General features: G+C 51.6%; 1 protein-coding gene across 2 annotated transcripts in view; it reads left to right on the plus strand.

Moving 5' to 3' along the window:
• The window catches only part of EDA (ectodysplasin A), an 82,818-nt gene extending 75,509 nt beyond the window's left edge, over window positions 1-7,309 (plus strand). Inside the window, exons 5-8 of one of the 2 annotated variants that reach the window (XM_072877088.1) lie at window positions 612-646; window positions 1,056-1,107; window positions 4,011-4,135; window positions 6,243-7,309. In XM_072877088.1, the coding sequence (XP_072733189.1) occupies window positions 612-646; window positions 1,056-1,107; window positions 4,011-4,135; window positions 6,243-6,494 (464 nt within the window). In that variant the 3' untranslated portion in view covers window positions 6,495-7,309. The remainder of the gene's footprint in view (window positions 1-611; window positions 647-1,055; window positions 1,108-4,010; window positions 4,136-6,242) is intronic. The other variant, XM_072877089.1, reaches the window with a different exon arrangement.
• The last annotated feature ends 5,490 nt before the right edge of the window (window positions 7,310-12,799 follow it).

Below are 12,799 nucleotides of genomic sequence, written 5' to 3' on the forward strand. Positions count from 1 at the left end.
TATATGAACAGTCTAGTATTAAAAAACTGTATCTTCAGAGAAATCGGGACTATTCCCTATAGCTTGCGTGGCTCTCAAAGGAAAACTCGGTTGACTTCTCAGTTTCTATCTCAGAAATTGCCAAAGCAGAGGCCAGGAGCAGCATGAGGTCCTTAGCACTCCCGAGTGCTGCCCACAAGCATCTCCTCTTTAATAGAGATTTGGCTCTCAGAGAAAAGAGATTTCAGCATGTAGCTTGAATGCAATGAATGACCTGAGTTACTGCAGAGTGAAACTGGTAATCTTTGCAGCCAAGAGGTTTTATTGCCACTACCGATCAGGAAAAGGGTTGTGCAATTTTTCCTTCTAGTGGAAACTGGTTGAACGACGTTGGGGAATTTTGATGATGTTGGACAGAAATGCAGGCATAAACCAGGAAAAAGTAGGATGACTCTTTCTTGTTTATGTACTTTTTAACATTAAGCGGCACCCCATACCGCTGTTACTGTCCTCCTCCTGTTAAAAATGGGGTTTTAATGGTTATTATGGGGTAAGAGATGTTTTATTTATAGGAGTGTTTACTGCAGCTCTTTCAAGCTTCCTTTTCAATGATGTGAAATTGCATTTTGCAGGTGCCACAGACAAGGCCGGCTCCAGAGACATCCAGGTTGGTTGATGTCCTTTCGAGGGAAAAACCCAGCTTTGGCTGGATTTTTGTAAACATTACTGGCTACGTTTGCTAACGTTGTGTTCGATGGTATAGCTCGGAAAAAAACCCACCCCTTCTTGCATGTGCTAAATCATAGCTACACAGAGTGACTGCCTGAGCTCACCCTTTTTATTGCTCAAAAGGAAGCCGTGTTAATCTGGCTTGGGCTTCTCACCTCTTCTCCAGTACTCAAACATGTTGTTGTCAGCTGCTCTGATCTTCTTTTTTCATTTATGAAAAGCATTAATGATTTCAGGGTACTATCATGCCTCTCTACTCCTCACCAGTGCTGCGGAGGTGTGTCAGGCTACTGTAAAATGACGCCGTGTTTCCCATTAATTTTAAATCCCTGTAATCTCGTTTGCAGCCAGCTGTGGTCCACCTTCAAGGCCAAGGCTCAGCAATCCAAGTGAAGAATGGTAAGGATCTCATGATATTGGCAGTTACTGAAAAGAGCCCATCCTGTACCCATAGCCTCGTATCTGGGTCTAAGTCCATCCTAGAACACGGGTCCCCGATTGCCCCTGCTGTTGGCCTCCCCCCGTGATAGTCTCATTTGCCTTGCCCAGCCCCCCTTAGCGGAGTCTTCTGTTGAGTCTCCATCCCCATTTCCCCTGCGCTCCTGTTTAGCTCCCAGATTATCCTGTACATCCCAGTAATTCTGGCCTGAATCTCCCTTCTTGACCTCCAGATACATGATGTGCCTCCTCCAACCTGCTGCTGTGTCATTAGTTGTCCTCAGCCCCTCGGTGGCCAGCCTTCTTTCCCACTCTACTCTATTTTAAGCCCTCAGTGTATCCTTTTCCTGTCTCAGCCCCATTAGCTTGTGTTTTTCTCGTTTTCCCAGTAATTTATGGCAGGGGAAGGCACAGCTGTAGCGCGAGGACACAGAGGTGTGCAGCCACTAGCTCCTCCCGCATTACGCTGCAAGCGTGCACACACGCAGCCTCCACGGTCCCTTGTGCATCCCTTACCCCCACCAGCAGCACTTAAGCCCTTAAGCTTACGTCCTGCCGAGCCATTGCACGTCCACAGGCAGCTCTTTGCTCTCCTCCTTCCTCCCTGGATCCCTATCCAATTTCTTCTTGAGTTCCTGCTCTTCTTGCCAACAGCTGGGTCTCATTCATTAGCTGCTGCCTCCCTGCTCACGATGTCTGGCTGTGCCGGAGAGGAGCTGGCTGTCTTGTCCCCTGCCTGAGTCACCACGCGCAGCTCCCCGGGGAGCGCGGGCAGCAGCCCTGGGGCGCGTACCCCCGGCCCGGACCTCGAGGGCTGCAGCTCCCAAGGGTTGGTGCGGCAGGGAGAGGGCCGCAGGACCCCTGTCCACCAACTTCTGGCCCGTGCATGGGATGAGGGATTGCCTCTGTTGAAAGGCAGTTTCTCTCTTTCAGCAGACATGAGCTGTGGGAGCTGAAATTTCTCACGGTTAGGGAAGTACGCTTACAGCGAGGTGGGGGAAAGCTCCCCCAAACAAAAAGGAAACGGGACGTTCCTAAGAACAATACGAGGGAGAAGATGCTGTTTTGCTTACGTTCAAAAAGTAATTATTCCTTTATTAATGGGAAGCCTGCATGTTTACAGAGTGTACGCTACTCCCAAAGAGGGGGAATTGCCCTGTAAGTGTACTTCCCTGCTGCTCGGGAACAATCTGCTGCTGTGAGCCATTAATGCTGTCCAGCTGACAGCCAGCAGAAAACACAGCCTGGCTGCTTTGCAACTGGGGGCAGGGAGCTGAGAAGCAGATGAAGACTGGGAGGAAAAGAGTTGTATTTGATCAAACAAGGCACCTACAGAGAATTGGCCATCCTTGGCTCGTAGTGAAGCGCGTCCTCTGGACCTGCTCGTTGGCCCGTCCAGAGGACAGAGGTCCGCTCATGTTGTCAGTTATTCCGTTGGCTCCAGTGCCAGAGGACTGGGTGGTGGACCTACAAACCCCTGACCCTGCTGAGGACCCCAGTTAGGGGTTAATGTGGTGTGACCTGATGCAATTCCATACTTTGTTCTTATTTTGGCTTTTAAAAACCTAGGAAATGTAATGACAAGGCATTGGTTAAAATAATGCTAGTTACAAAGTCAAGAATGTTGAAGTCAAGGAATACCAGAATTAAAATCGATTGTGGAACCCTAAGTTGGCCTCCATGCACATACGTCCTGAGAGATGGTCTAGTCTCATAGTTGCGCACGATTTTTTCCATAATACTGTTGTCTCTCTTGCTGCAAGGACTAGTTTTCTTCTAGGGATGATCCCGGGGCTTAAAGTGAGGGTGAAGGCTGTATCATGACACTGCTGCCGAGAACATCTTCCTGCCCAGCAGCGCTGAGAGGGTGGCAGACAGATTGGCCACGTGTAGTCCCGTTCCCGTAAGGACAGGAGTCACCGTTCTCATCCTGGCCATGCTGTGGTCCTCAAGGACGTACCTGTTGATGTAGTCTTCAGCACGCCGTCTGCTGAAGCTCTGCTTTGTTTAGTGTGGACACTGCGTAGAGAGGTGTGGGGAGGGGAATGAATGAGGTGGAAAGTAGAGGAAGAGGTTTAACGGTCTCAAGGCTGGGTAATGTCAGTTGAGGATCTTTCTTGGAGAACTGGACCCTGGTCCTACCTCTGCTGCAGAGTTTCTTCCACAATACCAGGGAAATCACCAGTAACAAAGCTCTTACAAGGGCTGCGAGCAGATGCTCTTCAGGAGGCGCCTGGGATCTGAGTTGTAGAAATGCTTTTATAATCGCAGCTGCGATAAGTCATTTGTGATCTGTGGTTGAACAGACAAAAATAGCGTGAGAAATCAGCCCCTGGCCTCTCAGGTGAATTAAGAAAACTTAGCAAATGCCTTGCAGTACTGGCCTTGATTTGCATGTGCCGGAGTGTCTTTGCTCTGGAGTGGGGATGATACTGGGAAGATGTTTTCAGGCCTGTAAAACACTCAAATATGATAATAAGCTCAACTTAGCATCCGGAGGAGGCAAGCTGGTCCGTATCCAGCGCTGGGGATGACCGTAGTGTAGTACAGAAGGCCGTGCGCCTGTTTTCAAGGATGAGGAGAGCCACTCTTGATGAGGACAAGTAGAGATGTAAATCAGTTGTGCTGTGCACTGAACAAATGTGTCCACCAGCAAGTGATGGTGTAATGGGAGTTATAGAGAGGAGTCCAAACAAACGCACCGTAGCCTTTAATTCTGGGATTTTCTTACCGAGTTACTTGACTTTTCAACTTGAGTCTGTGCCAGCCGTTGTGTATGAAACGTTGCAATGTCACTGTATTTCTGTGCTCCTGCGCTTTTCATTCTGACGGGTACTGAGTGACTGCCGTTTTCTCATACTGAGATCTTTCAGGTGGAGTCCTCAATGACTGGTCTCGCATCACTATGAACCCCAAGGTGTTTAAGCTGCATGCCCGCAGTGGGGAGCTGGAGGTACTGGTGGACGGCACATACTTCATCTATAGTCAGGTAGAAGTGAGTACGGTCCTAGGCCTAACTCCTATTCTTGTGTTCCAATGGAAGCCTTGCATGAACCACGAGAGGGCTCCAGACAACTAGCAAATGCCAAGAACTTGTGTGTACTTTTAACCGCTTCGTGCTCTAGGAGATGTGTGTCGGAGGAAGACGTTAGAGTTTCGAAGTGCGAGGTCGCACGTTTCGCCGTGACGCCAGCTGCAAGAGATTAGTTACCGAAACACATGCGCAGACGCCCAGCCAGATCCCACATGCCACCAATGCCTTTTTTTAGTCCTCCATATTGTCCGTGCAGTCATTCACCAGCACATCTAAACCTCCCTGCAGAACAAGGGTCCCAGCAGGACGCTAGGCTCTGTGCTTTAAAAGAGATGTAAGACCAAAACCCCGACAACTCGTGATCGTTGCGAAGCCATGTCACTCTTTGTAAGCGTAGGACTCTCGGCCGGGGTGGCTTGGCCAAACTCCAGCCCAGGTAACTCCATTTTGCCTCCACCTTCTTCGTGTAGCTCCAGACCGGCACGGTGCGCCAGCAACCGCGTTGTGCAGCGGGATGGCTCGGCTGCTGCTTTAGTTGGTACCCACGATGGATGTACAGACCTGCTTCTGTAAAAAGGGCTAAACAAAGTAATAAATTATTGTATTATGATCTAGTATACAGATTAATTAAGACATCATTTCCTCTCCCCATCCAAATAAAATGCAGGAGATGGACTGTCATTTAACGCTGCTCCCAGTGTCTTGCAAATCTCGGAACAGAATTGCTGAGCTGCGTGGAGTATGAGCTACGAAGCTCTCCCCGTCCAGAGCAGGCGGGGTGTCCACCCACCTGCGGACTGAAAAACTGTCCAGGTTCTGGGACAGGTTCTAGCAAGACAAGAGGGTTTCTCTGTGACAACCACAATTAAGCAACTTCCACCTTGCTGCAGGCTTCTGATATTACCTCCTGCTCATGATTTGCCTCTGTTCGGTTGGCAGCCCCACTGGGACTGTACCAAGTCGGATAAAGTGGGCTGTGCATGTCAAAGTTAGGTGCTCTTCCACGGAAGTGGTGACGTGTCTGGTTTGGATGGGGACAGGAAAAATAACTCTACATGAGCCAAAGTATAATTGTTTCCCGAGTGCTTAATGCTAATCGCTGGCCACAACGTTGTGCCTCTGCAGCTTTTGTCATTTGTAGGCCATCAAGGAAAAAGGGGACTCGGTCTTGTGTAGCTTCTGTGGTGGCAGGGTGTAGACTAAGAAGAATTAGCAGATGCATCCAAAACGGCTGGTTTTCTTCTATCAGGAAGAAGCAGCTCCCTGGGACTGACTTCTCTTTGGACAGGTCTTTCTCATGCATCTCGCAGTTCTTCAGAACCAGTGTGTGGGAGATGGTTAGATAATGAGTAATGGAGTCATGGGGACTTAGGCGCTAGATCTCAGAGTTGAATCAGGACAAACACTATGAGGTCATTTGCTTCTGTCATGATTTAAGCCCAGCCGGCAACTAAGCACCACACAGCGGCTCGCTCGCCACAGCCCAGCTGTGGAGGTTGGGGGGTGTCTTCCCTGTAATAGCTTGTGCCTTTGAAAGCACCTCAAGTCCAGTTACAAAGGCGGCAACTCCCAGTACACCTTAGGGCATTTGTGATGTCAACACTAAAGGAGGCTCATGGGACCCAGAAAGCAGGACTGGCCAGGTAAGTGAAAGAGGACTTCAGTTAAAATATTTCTGTTTGTTTGTTGGATGAAAAACCTGTTTGTAGCAGATAGGGTTGTCTACGCATTTTTGTAACTAGGCCTGTGCAGGTTTGTAATTTTTCCTGTAATAAGCAGGGTCTAAAGGGAGGATTTGTAGCTCAGCCTTAGATACGTGGATTCACGGATGCTTGCATGCTTGTGTTAGTATGAAGTGCAACACAGAGTTTCCTCGTATTTGGTTGGCTTGGGGTTCTTTCTGCCTCGAACAAGTCAACCTCCCATGAGTATAGGTGTCCCGGGGCCAAGGAAGGCATCGTTAGCGGAGGGAACATATATGTACGCACTGAAAGGAATGTGGACTTGTTCCATGTGCACCAATACACTCCCTAATACGTTTCTTCTTCCTGCTTCACATCAGGTATACTACATAAACTTCACAGATTTTGCCAGCTATGAGGTGGTGGTGGATGAAAAGCCCTTTCTGCAATGCACTCGGAGTATTGAGACCGGCAAGACCAACTTCAATACCTGCTATACAGCCGGGGTCTGCCTCCTCAAAGCCAGGCAGAAGATCGCTGTGAAAATGGTCCATGCTGACATCTCCATCAACATGAGCAAGCACACAACTTTCTTTGGGGCCATACGCCTAGGAGATGCACCAGCATCCTAGATGAACTTGGCGTGTCCAAGGATACTCACAGAACTGCACAGTGCTGCTGTTCATAAGCGTATCAGTATTTCAGGGGGTTCTGTAATCCGGCCATAAAGAAAACTGATCCAGAGCTATTTATTCCTATATGTGAATGCAGGAAGCACAATTGTCTTCTGTGACTTGCATGGAGACTTGGATCAAAAAGCTAGTTGAAAAAGCGTTGTGAGGAAGAAAGGCTGTTGTGTCTGCCTTGTCTCAGTATTTCAAGTATTACTGCACTGATATTCTGCTCTGTGATCTTCACACGAGGCTTGTTGAGAGTGGTGTGGGTCTCTGCTTTTATGTTGCACTAGCAAGAGCATCCCAGGCGGTAGCGGGAGAAGACAAACTAATGTCAAAATTGTCCTATCCGGGCAGTCCTGCTTCTGCACGCTAATGAAAGCAAGAAAGGGGGTTTCTGGTTTTCTGCCTTCCCAGTTGGAACTGGAACAGCCACGGGGTGCAAAGGGAGGTGAATAGGACAGGGTCGGTGGTGTTTACATTCGTCCTCAGGAGTGCGAGGAAAGAAGGCGAAGTGCCTCTGCCGAGAGCTCGGAAGCAGGCTGCAAAAGCAGTAAGTGCGAGAGGAAGGTGCATACTTAGTAGAGCAGGCTTAGCAGATAGGAAACTGCCTCCACATTCCAGAAATCACAAAGTCCCAAAGAAAATGCCGATTACCGGTTCCAGAGCCTCTGCTACTTTCAGCTCCTGCCATTACCCCAGAGGTATATCTTGCCCTAACGGGGGCTGCCTTAAAGTACTGCTGCTGTTACAGCAATTTGTGTTTTGTTGGGGGTTTTTTTTGGTCTTTTTAATTAATATTTTGCAAACCAGAACACATTTCTACAGGCTTCACCGAGCCGTGTAGAGCAGACACAAGTACTTGTGAAAACACTCTGAAGAAGTTTGTCATGTTTAAGAATAAAATTATTCAAACAGGAATATTTTTTTTTTCTGTTTTAATAGCAACTGTCCTGCTTTTAGATGCGGTTTTTATCCTTCCTCCCCCCACCCCTTTCCTTTTGGCACCCTTCTACCTACAGTGCTCTAATAAGTGGTGATGGAGTCTCTAGCAAAAAAACATGTGTATTTAAAAAGTCTGGTCCAGCATGAAGTCACCACTTTTTCTTTTCTCTGAGCCCTGCTGCGTCTAGTCATAACTCGATTTCTGGTGACTAATGGAAGAGCTGGGATGCTATTGTTTCTTTTGGCTTCTTGAGCAACTCTCTCCCATTACCTCCCTTCAGCTGGGGAGACCTAAAGCTATAAGATGTGCTCGAGCTGAGGAAGAGGCTGAAGCGCTAATTGCTCTTTTGTGTCGTGCCTTGGTTTGTGCTTGGTTGTGTCGGGGTGGTTTTTTTTTTTGAACTGGATTTCTTTTCAGAGCATGTTTTTTCTTTAAAAACTAAAGTGGGTAGTGAAGTTTCAGCCTATGTAGCAAATGGGGCAAGTCCCGAACCGACGTCTTGGTGATGACCTCCATCTCCAAGCAGAGGTGGCTCAGCCGTGGTCACCTGCAGGGACGTGGGAGCGGACGTGTCTCAGCACCACGCTGGAGCGACCGATCTGACCGCAGAAGGGTCCACCCTGGCTGAAGCATTCTTGGCTCCGTCGCTTTTCCCCATCCGTAGCGAGTGATCTCACTTGCCAAGTATTGCAGTTATTGGGAGATAAATATTTCTTGGGGGCACCCAGCTTTGGCTACAGCCTTGCTATTCACAGGAGGCGTGCAGTTTGTAAAATAACTGCATGAAAAATTGCCTGCTATTTCTTTTTCAATATGTTCTCCTTTCTAGCCTTAACACGTTGGACTAGCAAGAGCCTTAGGGGCACTTAACTAGTCTTTGTGGTTTATTTCCTTTAAAATGGATTAAGGAGGACATGCTCCTCTGACAAGAATGAATCAGGACAACTGTGTATAGTGAGAATGTTAAGCAAATCATTAACAGAATTGCTTTAGAATACAGCCCGAACAGCAAGACTTAGGGGCACGCATCAATAACCCAATGACTTGGGAGAGCGCGATGGATGGAGTTTGCGTTCCTTGTCCCCCACTGGCAGGATCTGGGATTTGCTCCTGACTGGGGCAGGAGGAGGGAGAGGGAGAATCCCTTCTCGCTGTAAAAGCCCCATGCGTCGCTGTCAGGGTCCCTCTCCGACGCGTGCCTGGGATGCGGGCGGAGAGCAGAAGGGAGCGGTTCCTGCCGGGGGAGGTCTAAACGGGCTTTTTCTGGTGCTCGCGTTACACCAAAGCGTGAGCTTGGTGTAGCCCAGTTGGAGACTTGGAGTTGGACGTGGAGTTGGAGGGCAGAGAATACCTGACCGCAGGTGGCCTTGGTACCGAGAGCCGTATTCAGCCCTGGGACGAGCGGGCAGATCACCAGTCCTGCAGCAGCCGTGGAGAGTCGTTATACTTGAAACCCTCTGGCCTCTCTAGCAACAAGTTCTCATTGATGAAGTATTACAGTGCAGGTTACCTAGGCTGTAGTATAGCTGCTTCTGTGTGATGCTTCTCTAGATGGTGTCCCACCATCTTTGGTGCCTCTTCCCCTTACCTGGAGCCGAAAAGGCCTGGAAGCAGCTCAGAGGAGCGTGAGGAGGATGAGTATGGGAGGTTTTAACAAACTCCAGCAGGAACAGGGCCTTGCTCCAGTCTTTCCCTCTGATGTCTTTGAATTTTGATGTATCTCGGTTCCTAGTCTGGTTGAGAAGGGAGCGCTTCATTTATAGACAAACGTCTGCGTGTCCGAGATGGTGGACACGAAAGCAGTCACCACTGGCTTCCACCACTGGCTGCCTTCTCCGGTGGTACTTGCTGGCTCTGCTCTTACCTACGTGCCTTGGCTCTGCTGCCCAACTTTCGGCTGGACTCCAGCTGCAGAAATGTAGCAAGCAGATAATCCGTATATAATGCATTGTCTGAAACCCTTCTCCCTCCCAAGCTCCTCTCTACGGAGACAATTTCTAGGGAGGCCAGCTTGGCTGTTGTGTTCAGAGCCCCTCCTGAAGGAAGAATTCCTTTCAGTAAAGGTTTTAGGTCGTGGCTCCCTACCCAAAGCTGCCTGGCCTTCGCTTCCCTCCAGCACCTTTCTCGCCCAGGTAAGCGGTTGTGGTCTCCCTGCTGCCACTGTCCCCATCTGGGGACTTGGCACCGTCCTTCCACTGACTGAGCAGCGTCGGGTGCTTAGGAGAGGGCACCCGAGCTGCCTTGGGAGGGAGATGAGCAAAGCGCGTTAGCTCGTTCATATTTCTTCCCCTCTTCCCAGTAAGAGGTGGAGCGCGGGGAGCCCTTCCCACTCGCTGCGGGCCGGTGGCACCTGCCCTGGCTCCCATCCTGGCTCCGGGCGGTCCTGGCGCAGGCTTTGGGGGAGAGAGGAAGGGACAACTGACCCATACAAGCCTGACCCCCACCCGCCCCATGTTCCTCACCCCCAGGCTGGAAGGAAGCCTCTCAGACTCCCCAACAAAAGCATAACGGGAGGAGTTGTGGGAAGAGAGACACGACTCCCCCGTTACCTGTTAGAGCTGCACGGTGATATACTGATGCTGTTTTGTGCTTCGACATCTCTATTCAAGACACTATCTGTATATAAAATATACATAATGTATATAAATTAGGATGTAAGTTTATGTAAATTGTCAATATTTTCTTTGCGAATAAAGCTTTTTCCTGATCTCGGTGTTCTGAGTGGGACTTCCTTCCCCAGCCAAACCAGGAGTTTCTGTGGAAAGTTTTTGGACTGCGCTTGTGCAATGGGACGCAGCTGAAAGGCAAAGCTCCTCCGTCCCTCGGGGAGCGTTCGATCCGCAGCTGCTGTGGCCGCTGCTGCTGATGCAAGAGGCACCGGTCCCCTCGTCGGGCTCGGAGCTGCTCAGCGTTTGCCTTCCAGCTCCCCGCTGCTCTCCGCAGTCAGGGAACGCACAGAAAACAGCATTACTTATTGGGAAAGATGTATAGATTTGATGTACTTAGATAACCAGATACTCTTCTGCCTCCTTAACACCCAGGATGGGCGCAAGTGTCTGTCACCCTGTGGTACAGCTGTGACGCTGGGCAAGTGGCTTCATCCCCTTTGCTTCCAAGCCTCTGTCCTGCTGCTTATTCCTCCCATCCTTCGGAGGCCTCTCACGTGAAAGCCTTTTGGGGGAACCGGGGCATCTCTCTTTAACAGACCACCCTGGAGCCCTGGGAGCCAGCCTGGAGGCTGGCAAGAAGCACGGGATGCCCTGCCATTTGCAGGAGCGAATCTCTTCCCGTTCGTGCTGGGCGGTTCGCTCTGCCTTCGGCACGCTCCGTAAAAAGCCTCTCGGTGTTTGCAGGGCGCCTTGGACGGCTCTCGGTCCGCACCCGGCTCACTCTGCCGGGCACTGCTGCAAAGGGAGTTCACAGCCTTGGGATGCAAATGCCCAGGGATTCTCCGCAGAAGTCCCTGATCAAAATCAGGGACTTTTCAGCTGATTTCATCGGCGTGCCCGCTGTGCAGACCCGTGCCCAGCAATTCGGGATGCAGGGAGGAGAGGGCCGGGGTTCCCCGGGCGAGGCGGCGCCGGGGCCGGGTGCGTCGGGGGCCGGAGCGCTCGCATGGCGCGGTTCCTCCCCTGCACCGCCTTCCGCTTTCGGGGCTCCGCGCTCGGCTGCTGATGGGAGACGAGGGACGCTGGAGGTGAAGGTTCATCCAGAGGTCGGTGTTTCCCTGGCCGGAGTCTGCAGGATTTCACATCTGCACAGATGTGCTATCCTCCCCACGCCTCCCAAAACAACGGCGGGCTGTTCGCTCACAGCTGCCGCTGGCCCCGGCTGCTGCCAGAGCCCAGGTCCACCGCGCTGAGCAGAGCGGGCGTCAGCCTCAAACACCGGCCCTGGCCTTCAGGCTGAGCCCGGCTGGCTGTCACCGGCGCCCTGCGTGCCCGGGCTGGTGGTGGTGGTCTGGCTTAAGGCTGAGCCACGTCCCGGGGGTGACAAAGTGCTCCCCGCCACGCGAGCTGGCAGGAGGGCGAGGGGCAACAGCAGCAGAAGCCAGGCTGCTTCATCTTCCAGATGTGTATGTATGTCTGTGTGTGTGTATATATTTTTTTTTTTAAATATACACACATATTAAAAAATTATTTTTTCATATATATATACACGCACACATATAAAAAATTATTTTTTTTCCTGCCAGACCCATCTAGGACTAGAGCAACAGCTCTTACAGCCAAAACTACAACAAAATGCATCCTTGGGCAACTGTGCAGCAGCCTGGAGGTGCTCCTTCAGATGGGAAGGAAATTGGCCACAGAGAGCCAAAAACCCAAAAAGCATCCGTTTTGCAGAACACCCCATGAAGCACATGGGGACCATGTCCCCGGGGAGCGTGGCAGGACTAGGTGGCACAGGGACACGGAGATGTCACCGCACAAAAATCCCTGTGGGTGGGGTGCAGCTCTGGGTGCCCAGATACCACCTGGAGCTGCCGCAGGGAAAGTCCCCGTCTGGTTCCTGCCCTGGGCGAGGAGGTGACCCAGCAGCTCTCTGCCAGGCCTGGCGGGGACACAGGGCTGCGGCCGCGAGGAGCCCAGCACTTGCAGCACAGCAGACTCCTGGGGAGGAAGAGGAGGAGGAGGAGGGGGATGCTAGCTCCGCACATCCCACCGGGAACGGGTGGCAGACCCAGGGGAGCCGTTGTTTCCCCAAGGAGAGGCAGGTGCCATGGGAAAGTCCCCTCGGCTGGGCTGCGGTGGCGTGGGGAGGGGAATTCGCTCTGCCTTCGTGCGGCGAGCTCACCTGCGGCCCCAGAGGCACTGGGAGTCCCGCGGTGATCCCGGGAGCTCGGTCCCCGGCTCGGCGTGGCCAGGGAGCCCTCACCGGCTGTTCCTGGCATCCTTGGCACCAGCTGCCCGGCGGGAGCTGGCGCAGGGCACAGCCTGGCCCTGGCACAGGGCAGAGGAAGCTGGAGGAAGAGCAGGTCCAAGCAGGGGAACTCCCCCCAAACCTCTCGGCTTTCCCAAGTACCACTTCTGCCTCCTGGCATTTGATTTCGGCCATCGGTCCAGCCCATCACCTGAGCGCCGGTGCAGCCCTGCCTCCTCCCCGTCCTGCTGTTTCTCTTTCCCTTCCTTGTGGCTTCGTGCACTGTTTTTCCCCCTCTGCAATCTTATGTCTTTTTTTTCCCACTTCCGTAGCTACGAACACCCACATGCGTTATCTCCTTCCCCCATCCCATCCTGAAGCCTATTTATACAGAGCCCGGCTCCTGCCCAGCTTGCCAGAGAGCGCTGGAGGAGCAGGACGGGGCTGGCAGCAC

The sequence above is a fragment of the Ciconia boyciana genome, chromosome 12 (genome assembly GCF_034638445.1).
Source record: "Ciconia boyciana chromosome 12, ASM3463844v1, whole genome shotgun sequence".
Lineage (NCBI taxonomy): Eukaryota > Metazoa > Chordata > Aves > Ciconiiformes > Ciconiidae > Ciconia > Ciconia boyciana.